Here is a 12,904-nt window from a genome sequence, read left to right as displayed (position 1 = left end):
GGGATAGAGGAGGGGAATACCGAGGCATTGTGGGTCAGGATCCAGGGGGGGCCAGGGGAACAGGACTTGGTAGTGAGGGTCTATCACAGACCTCCTCATCAGGACGATGAGCTAGATGAGGTATTCTTCAGGCAGCTCTCAGAGGCCATTCAGGCAAGGGAGGCAGTGATCATGGGGGGATCTAAATTACCCGGACATCTGCTGGGAGGAGCAGATGGCCAAAACAAACTGCTCACGTAGGTACTTAAACTGCATGCAGGACCTCCGCCTACCCTCCACCTAACCCAGGTGGTGTCCAGTCCCACCAGGGGTAGCACCTTGCTAGACCTGGTCTTAGCAACAGGGGATGATGTTGTGGGGAACCTGAGAGTACACAGTAACCTGGGAGATAGTGACCATCACTTTATAGAGTTCACTATCCAGCGAAGGGTGGGAAAAATATCCAGTGGGGCTAAAGTGTTAGACTTCAGAAGGGCCAACTTTAGTAAACTTAGAAGGCTAGTCAGTGAGGTGGCAGAACTCAAGAGCATCGAGCAAATGGGGGTCCAGGAGGGTTGGAGGTTTCTCATGGGAGTGATCCTTGGGGCACAAAAGGAGCCTATCCCCTTACGCAGGAAAGGGGGTAAGGGGATAAAAAAGCCCCCTTGGCTGAACAGGGAACTCCAGGAAAGACTGGGGGCAAAGAAGGAGATTTATAGGCAGTGGAAGCAGGGGGCAGCCACCAAGGAGTAATACACCTCCCTGGTGTGCTATTGCAGGGAATCAGTTAAGCAGACCAAGGCAGGACTGGAGCTTAGGCTGCCTACAACAATTAGACAATAAAAAGTCCTACAGATACATAGTAAGCAAAAGGAAGGTGCAGAGTAACATAGAGCCCCTGCAGGACAAATCAGGACAGTTGGTGGTTGACGCAAGGAAAATGGCAGAGCTCTTCAATGAGTTCTTTGCTTCAGTATTCCCAAGTATTGACCAAGACAATCCCCCCATCTTGAACATAGACAGATGTCCAAAAGACACCAGATCGCCAAAGGTTAGTGCTGACTTAGTTAAGAAGCACTTGGAAGGGCTGGATGGGTACAAGTCAGCAGGCCCAGATGACCTCCATCCACAAGTCCTGAAGGCACTGGCCAGTGTCATAGCTGAGCCGCTGGCACGGCTGTTTGATTACTCATGGTGCTCTGGCCAGGTCCCTGAGGATTGGAAAAGGACCAATGTGATGCCCATTTTTAAGAAGGGGAGAAGGGATGAGCCAGTGAACTTTAGACCAGTCAGCCTTACCTCTACCCTTGGGAAAATACTGGAAAAAAATCAAAGAGTGCATTTGTGAAGGCCCAGCAGGGGAAATGATGCTGAAACGAAACCAGCATGGGTTCATCACAGGTAGATCCTGCCTGACAAACCTTATAGCATTTTATGACCAGGTCACACACTGCCTTGACACAGGAGCTGAGGCTGATGTCATCTATCTGGATTTTAAGAAGGTCCCTCTTAAAAAGCCACCCTCTAAGTGGCTGAGAGGGATCCCGGAGTCATAGTTGACTCCAAGATGAACATGAGCTGGCAGTGTAACGAAGCCATCAACAAGGCCAATCGGACCCTGTCGTGCATTAGCAGATACATGACCAACAGATCGAGGGAGGTGATGTTGCCCCTCTATGCGGCATTGGTCAGGCCGCAGTTGGGAATACTGTGTCCAGTTTTGGGCACCTCACTTCAAGAGGGACACAGAATCTGAAGAGGGTTCAGAGGAGGGCCACTCACATGATTAGTGGCCTCCGTGCAAGACCCTACAAGGGGAGGTTGAGGGATCTGGATCTCTTCAGCCTTCACAAGAGACGTCTGAGGGGAGACCTTGTAGCCGCCTACAAGTTTATCAAGGTAGGACAACAGGGAATTGGAGATGCACTATTTACCAGAGAACCCCTAGGAGTAACTAGAAATAATGGATGCAAACTAATGGAGAGTAGATTCAGGTTAGACATTAGTAAGAATATTTTTATAATAAGGGTGGCCAGAATCTGGAATGGGCTTCCAAGAGAGGTGGTATTATCACCTAACTTGGTGGTGTTCAAGAGGAGGCTTGATAGACACCGGGCTGGGGTCATCTGACGTCGGTCCTCTTTCCTGCCAGGGGCAGGGGGTCAGACACAATGGTCCTTTGTGGTCCCTTCTGACCCTACAATCTATGAATATCTGAAGTCAGGAAGGAATTTTACCTCATGACCAGCTTGGTATGGACTGTCAGGGTTTTTGCTTTCCTCTGAAGCAGGGGGGTTGGCCCTCTACCTGGAACCTCTTGAGCATATAATGACATTTTATAGAAGTAGGACATTGGTTACCATGGTTCCCTTCCTTCACTCGTGGCAGATTAGGGTGTTAGGTCTATGTTGTGCGAGGGTTAAGGATAGTCTTATACAGAGTTTTGATTATGGTTGTATAGGATGGTTAGGATAGAGATAATCCCACCTCAGGCAGTGGGGTTGGACTAGTAAACCTCTGGAGGTTCTTGCCACCCCTGCTTCTCTATGACTCTACTGCACTGGTTTCAGCTGCACGCCTGCTTTCTTACATTCCTGGGCGCCCATGGAAGCAGCCCCTGACGAGTGGGGGACTCCCAGCTCCCCAGCTGCTGCTTCCAAATTTTGTGGCGGGGAAAGGTGTAGCTGTAGAGCAGGGAGTTTTTTACTCTCCAGTTCCGGATGCCACCCCATGCTGGCAGCTGGCTTTTGCACAATTGGGGTTTGAGGAATTTTATGCCTCGCTCCCAGAATTGTGCAAACTGCCATTCACATGTAGCATGGCAGGTAGCGTGTTTTGGAGAATGAGGCATAAAATTCCTCAGACTCCAATCACATGTCTGCCAGCAGCCTAGGTAACAGAAAGGACACTGCAGAGAACCCTCCCAAAGCAAAAGCAAATATGACAGGGGTACCTGTACCTAAGCCTCAGTTTCTTGTTCAATGCCTCTGCCTCATCTCGTTGACTTAATGAGCGCTTGAGCTCTTGCTCTAACACTGCCCTGCTCTCCTGAGGGATGTATTTTGTTATTATGTCACCTTTCAATTCCAGCACTCTCTTCTCTAGCTGAGCTAGGTGTCTAGAAAGAGTATCCAAGTTGAGTGATTCTTTTATACTCAGACCTGTGGAAGAAGAAAATGCCTTCCATGAGCTTTGGCTGTATAAACCCCTACAAGAAGCCCCCACCCAATGAATAGTGTAAGAATCCAAAAAGGGCTTGCACAGAAGGGCTGAACTTATCATAAGCTGTCCCAGAATCAAGGAAATCTCTCCTCTGATCTGTACTGGCCTAGCACTGAATTTAGCCCAGAGACCTCAAAATTTGCACAATAGTAGCAACTCAAAGGACATAGAGAAACATGAGGCAGAAGTGGAACTAGGCTCTGCCTCTATTTCCTGGACAAACCAGTAGAACTTGATAACAGCAGCATATATATGCTTCCCACAGAAAATTAGATTCTCTGGAAAGTGGTATGGGCCAAATTCTCTTACATCTATTAGGCATATAAGCGGACTTTGGTGCCTAATGTGATTGGATTCCACCGAGTTGCTGAAGAACCCTTAATACAAAAGGTTGGTGGGTCCTCCTCCTCGTAGCTGCTTTTAATTAGAGACTCAGTCTTAAAGACAAGATGCTACAAGGTAGATGCATTAATGGATGTTCAAGGATTTGAACAGGGTAGAACAGACTCATACTTAGATGCCCAAGTCCACTTCAACATCCAGTAAATAGAACAGGATCTGGCCCTGTTTCCAATGAAGCACAAATCCTCTTACAGCTACCACTTGGTCAAAGTGGCTGTGCATTACTCCAAGAGGTGCAGATGTCTTGCAGATTCAATGCACATAAAGTTTCTCTTTATTTGAGGACAAAGCACCATCTCAAAAGACACTCTCAGAAGAGCCGTATAGTAGATTTTACCTGGTATAGGCTTTGCAGGGTTTAATTGCTTTCTTTGTGTCAAAGCTTCTTTAGAGGGCACCTTTTTTATATCTCTTATTTTCATTATCAGATTTTGAATTTTAGCAGAATTTCTCTCAATGATCCTTATTCTGAAAAAGGAAAAGAGTCTCATTTTTTCCCCACTACTTTTGAATCCGAGACCAGGGGTAAGCAACCTCCAGCACAGGGGTCAGTGAGGCACACAAAGGCATTTTGCTTGGCACGTGCACCTCAGAGGCTATACCTCTATACCTGCATAAATGCAACCAAATGGCGCTAGCCCTTAAAATGCGAGACGTAGTAAAGCACTTTCCCAGCCTGGGAAAGTGAATAAATTATGCATCCTCCATTTCACAGGTTTCATGTTAAGGCCTCTTAATATACCATATTTACCCAAATCTAAGACTTCAAATTTAAAACAATCCCCTCCATAGTTAGTTTCTATATATGGAAAATGATTAAATTTGTAGTAATTTTTCATGTTTAGAATCTAATTATTGGAGGGTTATCTTAAATTCACCCCCCTCCCCCATTGCAGCAGGACCAGTACCACTAGTGGGACACATGGGGGGACCCCCACCCCTTCCTGCCTGTCCTCCCCCTCCCCCGATGCATGTACACTCCAATACCTGTTCCCTCCTTACAGCACCGGTATAACCCGATGCCTGCCCCCACCCACATATACCTTGCCCCTCCCCTGTACCTGGTTTCCCCTTACACGCACTGGCAGCATCAGCTGCATCTTGTGTTTTGCCCCAGCCTGGGGCAAGAAGTACAGAGCATATGCTGCCTCTGACCCCAGTGCAGGGGCAGGGAGCAGAGGCTGAGGGGTGCAGGTGGACAGGGAGAAGCAGCTATGGTTCCCACTCTAAGGGCATGTCTACACACTGCCATATGGTGCTGTTGTTATGGCGCTGTACTTTAGTGCTTCCTTTTGGAAGCACTAAAGCATGGCACAGTAACTGCCCATACTGCACCATGCGCGTGGTACATGGTTAGATTTTGCCGCTAAGGCAACATAGCTGCCTATCACATGTAGACCTATGTGATTGATACATTGTTCTAACATGACACAACATATTACTACATCACCATACAGCAACTTGCAGATGCACCCCAAGTATTCCCCTATACAGTATGCTAGAGGTGACCTTACTTATCTTCAAGCTGGAATGCTCTTTTCCTATAATTCAACAAAGTTGTAGGCTCAGATGCCAGAGCTTTTAATTTTCCATGAAGATAAAATGCACTCCTGTGGTTGTCTTTTAATGCTTCAATAAATGCATCATACTCCTGTTTGACTGATGTCAGAATGTTCTTGTATGCTGAAACATGTTCTATTATCTGTAAAAACATACGTTTGGGTGGGGGTTTTTTCCATTTGCAACGTTATATACTGAGAGAAGTAATAGCAAAACAATTCTGCAAAAATCTTCTAACCACATCACAGGCAGATTAAATAAAAATCACTGGATATAATACACACTTCACATGGTTTCACTCTGCAACGCGATGCTAGTGCACAAGAACCATAAAGTGAAACTGGCAAAGCTTGTTTTCATCGTCTGGACTGACTGAAGAGCACAAAGCAGACACTGGATACAGCAAAAACTAACCTCTATTACTCCACTGACAATGCTGAGGACTTTCTAAAAGTCTTCTTAATATGAGACAAGGAATCTAATACCCGAGTTTGATTTCCCAAGTGCTTACTAAAAATTACCATATTTACCCATATCCAAGATTACTTAAAATTTAAGATAACCCGCCACCCCTAATAATTAGATTTGAGTCACACAAAATTATAAATTGGTTATGATTTTCCATGTATAGAATAATTAGTGGAAGGTGGTCTAAATCTGTTCCCCCACAGCTGTGGCAGGAAAAGCAGCAGCAAGGGGTGAGGGGTCAGATTCTTGCCCCTTGCCTGCCTCCCCATCCTTGTCTGCGCTGCCACTTGCCCCCCGCCATGTTACCCACCTGCTGCCTGCCCCCACACTCCTTGTACCCTCCACCCCCTGGCTCCCCACCTCTTGCCCCCTGTGCACATAACTGCCTCTCCCAATCTTCCCACCTATCTCCCCCATACCTGACCCATCTCCAACCTATGCCTGCCTCCACCACCTCCTTCCCTCCCTGCACCTTTCATTGACTGCTTACCTTCTGATGCTCTGCAATCAACAGCAGTGATAGCTCTAGCCCAGCCAGGGAGAAGCAGAGGCAGCAGCTCTGGGCCTGGCCAGGCCAGGGCTGGAGCCAGAACAGAAGGAAAGGTGGGGGAGGGAGGCAGAAGGCAGGGGGGACAGGTGATGCAGTCCCCCCACTGCATAAGTCACCCCAGCTTGGAGCAGACAGCAGCTCAACTCCAGCTCCAGTTCTGGCCCTGACCCCAGGGCTCAAGCTGGAGCAGAACTGCTGCCTTTCCTGAGGCAGTAATCATACCCAAGGCAAGGCTTTTTATTCCCACCATGTCTTACATTTGAGTAAACATGGTATTAAGCTCATTAAAATGAGAGTTAGGTGGGGAAAGAATCCAACCCTCTTGAGATTTTATGAACCAGCTTTCTGTCTGCAGTAAAAATAAAATAAAAATGGCAGAGTTCAGAAAGAGAACAAATAATGGACATAAGATACTTTTTCCTCAATGCAGCCAGTTAACAGGCTACCACTACAAGGTTTGATCTTCCTTCCTTGTGTCCTTGTGACAAGTTATTTATCAGAATTTGTAGATTCATTGAAATCTGACACAGTCACACTTTTAGCACTTCTGCTACAGCCTCAAACTTTGTCAGGGTAGATTTGATGTATATAGATCAACATGGGTCTTACAAGACCAAAGGAAAGACCAACATTTATACTAAGTCTCTAAATCTATTTATCTTATGAATATATATAGTAATAATGGATTTCAGGTTAAATTAATTTAATGCATCTTAAAAACCACTAAAACATAAGTGTCAGGACAAAGTGTCAGCTAGTTTTAAAAGCACCTGCTTAGTGCATAGCTGCGTTACAGAGAACTCTGTACATTCTGCTTATCTGGGGAGAAAGATATTCAATACAAAACCATAAGGAAATTAGCATGAAGACAAAAAAAGAGTCTTTAAAGATAAGAAGTAAGACCCCTAATGGAAAAAATGTTAAAACACAGACACATTTTGTGAGGCTGCAAAGAAATTAATCATCTTCCAGGTCTTGAGATAGGAGGCAATACGCTGGGTATGAAAGCAGCCTATCCACACTGGCACCAAAAAATTGTTTCTGTGAGTGTCATTATCCCAGAATACTCCAGTGACATGTCATTCCAGTGCTTTGTAAAATGATCCTTTATAATGTATTAAGAATATTATATCCATTGTTGTAATGTCTGATTTCAGACACTATTACTGAAACTCAGGGCAATTTTCTTTCGATTTCCTGGCACAAAAGGGGTTTGTCAATTGTGCAGCAAATCTGCGATGCAGGGAAAAATCATCTTTTAAGTCAATGAGCCCATCCTCCTGTAAAATGTAAACTGCAGAGTCCTAGTAAGGGGCTCAGAAATTAAACACTAAACTTTGGGATTTAAAAGCCAAGAAAACATCAGTATCTAAGAGCAGCCATGCTAGCAACACAGAATGTTCACCTTAAATCATGTTGTATGGTTCACAAATTAGGTTGTTTTTTTTTAAATCACACTTTACTTTTTCTATAGATACTTTGCAGCTAAGATTTTGGGAACCTCTGACCTTCCCCTCAAAAGGAAAAAAAGCAAACACTTTTCAAATGATCTTCCTTTCCCTCAATGCATGACTGAGTTAGAAATCCTGAGAAATAACATTTTGCTCACATCAGAAATATTTACACACAGAAGTCTATTCTAAGGTGCACTCCTGTCTAACTCACCAGGTACTTTGTCACCAACTAAAACAGAAATATGCAGGCAAGTGACTCTGCATCTCTTGCTGCTAAGCACCTGTCTGCACCATCCCCAAACCACGTTCAGGAGTGTCAGACTCATTACGAAGCACAACCCATTCAACATGCACCAACTCCTGAAAATGAGGTGACGAAGCTGCCTTAGAGCAGCCCTGAGCCCCTGCCTAGAGATGCCCTTTGGCCCCATCTCAGACATGCTTCTTAGCATACCTGAGGGCTGCTCTCAGACTAAGCTACCTCTTTGAAGGGAGTTGGTGCTTGCAGACTATGGCATATATCATGTCAGTGCTCTTAAACACAGCATGGAGGCAATGTGGACAAAACCCAAACACTGTAAAGGAGTAGCTGCTTCCCTGTTTCAGAAACGCCAAATGTCATGATCAGCTCCTGTTACCAGTCAAGAAGTGCTCAGTGCAAGCAGAGGCAAAGATGTGCAACTGTGATATGAATCCTAAAGCCCCAAGTGGCTGTCCTAAATGCAAAGACAGGAGCGGCAAAAAAAGCGCTCTGTTGGCTCAACATTCCTAAAATATCTCCTTACGCTACAGTGTGTGCATGACTCTCGTCTGGGCAGCCTGGGAATGACAGAGCAGCGCCAAGATGTCCTAAACAGCAGGAAAGCTATCCCTATGTATCTCTGGAAACTGGTCTGCCCTTTTCTCTCCCAGAGCTGGTCTGTCTGGGTCAGAGATGAGATAAAACATACTGGTGAGGCTACCCTGCTGCTTCAAATCCTGTGCCTGAATGGAGGAACTGAATTTCTAGGGCTGTCAAGCCAGTCCCTTTAAACTGCTGAAGTTTCATAATTAAAAAAAGCCCACCAGTCTGTAAGATAACCCTGCTGGCTGCTCATTTGCACAGAAAATGTTTTCCTCCCATGCTTTGTTACCTTGTCAAACACATGTCGGTATATAATGTAATACTCCTCAACTGGCCCTTGCTCGGTACAGCCCACTTTTTCAACTTCTGTAAGGATGTAGCTTTGTATGCTGTCCAGAAATGTCTGATCACTCCTTGAGGGGATGGGAGGGAGGATGGGATGCCCCCTCCCTCTGATGCTACAGGAAGACATTGCGGACAAATGACTCAGGCATTTCTTTTGGCCAGTTAAGCCTGCTGTTGCCTCCTCTTCAATTAAAATTAACACTTTGGTCAAAGCCTGCAAGAGAAGGTGAGACCGTTAGACCAACATAGCGCAAAGGAGGCAGGGGCTTGAATCCAGGAGCACTGACGTCCCCAATCGAGCACAAAACGTTTGGGTCCTCCACAAACAGCCCCTCTGACTCAAGGTCCAACTGCTTTGCCACAGAGACAGGAAGAGACCTCGTCTAAAACAGGGACGGCCAAGTGGCCCCGGCAGCCTCTGCACGTGGTGGGTGGTAGGAAGGAAGGAAAGGAGGACAGAAAGCAGAGCAAGAGATAAGCGGAGAACTCAGGACAGGCAACAGAACGCAGAGCAGCCGATAACGGGAAGCGCAAGGCGGACAGCTGGACGCCAAACCATCGATTCCCACGAAGTCCCACCCCCCACTCAGATGCCAAGGGCGTCCCCCCTGTATGCGGCTGCCGCCAAGCCCCTCCTCCTACCGGGGCGGAGCTGCGTGTCTCCATAGCAACGAGCAGCAGAGACGCCCCACCCCCGCTTCCGGCCGCAGGACCGCGCCTCTTGCCCCGCCCCTACCAGTCACCCCGCAGCGAGAGGCCTGCCCTCACCACCGCGTGCGCGGCAGTTGGGGAGCGCGGGGTGCATTGTGGGAGAGGGCAGTCCCGAACGCGCGGCGCGCGACCACCGCTACCAGCAGCCTTCGCGGCCCGCGCGCCCCAACCGCCCGGCCACGCGCCGCGCTGCATGTCGGGAGCTGTAGTCTCCCGCGCGCGCATGCGCAACCTTTCCCAGCCGGGCAGGGAAACCCCGTGCAGGCCGAGCGCGTCCCTTTCCCCCGGCGCCGCCATTTGAGCAGCAGCAGCTTCGGACCCCTTTCCGCCGCCGCCATGCAGATCTTCGTGAAGACGCTGACGGGGAAAACCATCACCCTCGAGGTGCGGGGCCAGGCCCGGGCGGGCAGGCGCCACGTGGGTGGGTAGGCGGGCGGGCGGCGGGGCCCCTGGGGCGTCCCACGTGTGCTCGGTGACCCATGTGCCACCGTGTCCTCGCGCAGGTGGAGCCGTCGGACACGATCGAGAACGTGAAGGCCAAGATTCAGGACAAGGAAGGCAAGTAGGGCCGGGCGGGCGGGCCGGGTCCCCGCTGCAGGCGGACCTGATCCCGCTCAGCGCCACCGACAACTCTCGCTCTTCCAGGTATCCCCCCGGACCAGCAGCGACTCATCTTTGCGGGCAAGCAGCTGGAAGATGGCCGCACTCTGTCCGACTACAACATCCAGAAGGTGGGTCTGGCAGAGGGGAAGAGCCCAGGGGCAAGGAGTCGGAAAGAGGCGGGTGCGGGTGGGATGTGCTCCCGGGGCTTGCTGGTCTGCCTAGTGAGAGGCGTAAATACATTGGAGTGGTGGCAGAGCCTCTTCCACTGAGCTCCCCCGCAGCAGATGTCTGCTCTGTGCTTCTGTTCGCAAGTGAAACAATGCACCGGAGATGCGGTTACAGGAGGACTAATGGGACCAGGTCTCCGGAGCATGATCAGCATCACACTTGATCTCTGACTGTAAAAGCACCAGCCCTTGGGATCTAGCACTTGGAACATGCTAGCAACTTCAATGCATTCGTAGTAAAAACTGCTTGAACGGGGCTGGTTTGACCTCAGCTCACTCCCTGACTGCCACTCCTTATAATCCCTCTGGCTCTGCCTGTGAACCCTGGTTTGAACTAAGGGGCTTGCCCTATGATTACAGGCACCAGTAACAACCCCAGGCTCTGTTCATTAGGCCTAACTACTATGTGGACCCTGATGGGCAGTTTCTTCTGGCTAGTGTAGGTGCCTGCCTACAGCATGCTTTTCTTAAGTGCCTATAATTTTCCAAGTGCAAAATTAAGAAAGCCTCATCACCAAATAAGAACCATGGATTCTGTAACTGCACATCCAGCATGTGTGGGAGCCTCTTTTTCTCACCTGGTAATATCTTTATCAATAGGAATCCACTCTTCACCTTGTGCTGAGACTCCGGGGTGGTGCTAAGAAGAGAAAGAAGAAGTCTTACACCACTCCCAAGAAGAACAAGCACAAGAGAAAGAAGGTTAAGCTTGCTGTGCTCAAATACTACAAGGTAAGGATAACGAATTCAAGTAGAACTGATGTGTGAATTTGATTCTTTGCTAAGAGTAAGGGATCTGAGATCCAGTTGGGCACTTGCTGCAATTCTTATTTCAAAGGGCTTGCTGCTTCTCTGGCGAGCTGTGTGGGAGGTACCCTTTGAAGTAAAAAGTTGCAGCAAACTGCTGAGTAGGTTGTCCTTAATTTGTCCTTAACTTGCTATGAGTTGAAAAGTGGGGTGTGAACCATCTACATAAGAATTACTTGGGTCCTACTGAGAGGTAGTTAGCTAGCTACCTTCTGCAGAAGGAAGGGTGGGATGGCACTTTATAGAAACTAATAGCTTCAGAGAAACCCAACTCATCAAATGCAAATACCCGCTACCCTAATCCTAGTCCTATGTATGTTAAAAGGAAGCAGGGGTTTTTTCCTACAGAAGTAGAGCCTCTCTGTACCAGTTAATCTCTGTGCTCCCCTGCCCTACCTTCTGCCTAGTTTCTACTGTATTGCAGTGTCTACAATAAACATTGCATATCCCTTAATGTGCATTTATGGAGTCCTCAGCTTGAAGTCTTCAAGTAACTGACTTTTATGTATAGGCAACTGAACAGGGAGCTTGAAAAAGCAGTGAATTTCCTCTAAGTCCATTGTAAGTTCTGGCATACTTTATAAACTTCTGTCTATTCAGAAGTATAGTTTCTTAAAATGAAGGGAAACTGGGCTGGTGCAAGTAGCTGTTTTGGTTTGCAAAATTAGTAAAGAACCTCAGATGAAAGCATTACCCAGGATGAATCCAATATATAATGGATTGAGTTCTACAACTATACAGTGTTCCAGTTTGTGCTAAATAGGGACAAAAGCAAAAAGGAGGTGTACATAGTGAGATGTTACTTACGGAGCTACTCCTTCTTTCAGGTGGATGAGAACGGTAAAATCAGTCGCCTGCGTCGAGAATGCCCCTCTGAGGAGTGTGGGGCTGGAGTCTTCATGGCGAGCCACTTTGACAGACATTACTGTGGCAAATGCTGTCTGACATACTGCTTCAATAAACCAGAAGACAAGTAAATGCATCTTATAACAATAAAAACTCAAGTTGTATGATATTTAGGATTCATTTTTTTTCTTTCCTTGCAATATATGTAGCACTGCCTTTATTTAGGAGCAATTTGAGTCTAAAACATCAGGGAATGTGAATGCTCTGTTTGCTTAACAATGAGCTAATGGTGTTACATATGCCTAAGAAGTTTTCTAACTGGATTTAGTGATGTCATCACTTTCTTCATCTTGAATGTAGGGAACAGAACTAAATTATATGATTTTTACTGATGAAAATGGTTTTTAAATTGCATTCTTGTGCTGTTTCTAAAATCACGTGATAGAACAGCTTTAATAAAATGGACACCGCGGATGTTTGCACAGCTGATTACATCTGTGTTTGTCACCTTTAATATCCTATTAATTGTTGCTTTCTATATATATATATTAACCTGAGAAATACATAACTAGGGATCTGGGTTTTCCCGGATTAAAAACCCCAAAGCATGTGATTAAAATGAAAGGCTCCTCACTCATCTCAGACCTGCTGGAAATGGCCCCTGGCTGCCAGGGCTATGGGGCCAGGGACCCTGGTCTGCAGGAGGGGGCAGTTGCTGTAACAGAGCAAAGCATGGAGCCTACCCCTTTCCTCCCTGCCCCCCCCAGCACCTGCTGCCTGCCTGTGGGGGGGAGTGGCTCTCCCCTGCTGTGTACACTCCCAGGCTGTGTATGAGGGGAGGGGGCAGGTGTGGGCTCCTTCCCTGTTGCTTTCCCTTGGGGCCTCC

The 12,904-nt window shown here is 47.4% G+C and overlaps 2 protein-coding genes across 6 annotated transcripts in view; one reads left to right on the top strand and one right to left on the bottom strand.

Annotated features, from left to right (window-relative positions):
* Window positions 1-9,627, bottom strand: part of CLHC1 (clathrin heavy chain linker domain containing 1) — a 53,809-nt gene extending 44,182 nt beyond the window's left edge. For 2 of the 5 annotated variants that reach the window (XM_025201581.1, XM_006021580.3), the window contains exons 1-5: window positions 9,467-9,612; window positions 8,769-9,038; window positions 5,118-5,305; window positions 3,941-4,071; window positions 2,933-3,140 (exon numbers count right to left, since the gene is read on the bottom strand). In XM_025201581.1, the coding sequence (XP_025057366.1) occupies window positions 2,933-3,140; window positions 3,941-4,071; window positions 5,118-5,305; window positions 8,769-9,038; window positions 9,467-9,490 (821 nt within the window). In that variant the 5' untranslated portion in view covers window positions 9,491-9,612. Of the gene's footprint in view, window positions 1-2,932; window positions 3,141-3,940; window positions 4,072-5,117; window positions 5,306-6,121; window positions 6,192-8,768; window positions 9,039-9,466 lie in introns of those variants that run through there. The other 3 variants (XM_006021582.2, XM_006021581.3, XM_014518969.2) reach the window with 3 other exon arrangements.
* Window positions 9,628-9,758: 131 nt separating this feature from the next.
* RPS27A (ribosomal protein S27a) lies at window positions 9,759-12,500 on the top strand. The gene is made up of 5 exons (XM_006021579.3): window positions 9,759-9,919; window positions 10,039-10,093; window positions 10,181-10,266; window positions 10,966-11,097; window positions 12,000-12,500. Exons 1-5 carry the CDS (start codon window positions 9,872-9,874, stop codon window positions 12,147-12,149), a joined length of 471 nt encoding a protein of 156 aa, XP_006021641.1. The 5' UTR covers window positions 9,759-9,871; the 3' UTR covers window positions 12,150-12,500.
* The last annotated feature ends 404 nt before the right edge of the window (window positions 12,501-12,904 follow it).

Source organism: Alligator sinensis, unplaced genomic scaffold, assembly GCF_000455745.1.
Source record: "Alligator sinensis unplaced genomic scaffold, ASM45574v1 scaffold432_1, whole genome shotgun sequence".
Classification (NCBI taxonomy): Eukaryota; Metazoa; Chordata; order Crocodylia; family Alligatoridae; genus Alligator; species Alligator sinensis.
This window is presented reverse-complemented; position numbering and strand designations above follow the sequence as displayed.

Excerpts from the sequence above, each read along its gene's own strand:
- RPS27A (XM_006021579.3), top strand. The coding sequence starts at position 9,872 with ATGCAGATCTTCGTGAAGACGCTGACGGGGAAAACCATCACCCTCGAG. Across the intron at positions 9,920-10,038 it reads GGAAAACCATCACCCTCGAG|GTGGAGCCGTCGGACACGAT; the intron begins GTGCGGGGCCAG and ends GTCCTCGCGCAG. Across the intron at positions 11,098-11,999 it reads CTGTGCTCAAATACTACAAG|GTGGATGAGAACGGTAAAAT; the intron begins GTAAGGATAACG and ends TCCTTCTTTCAG.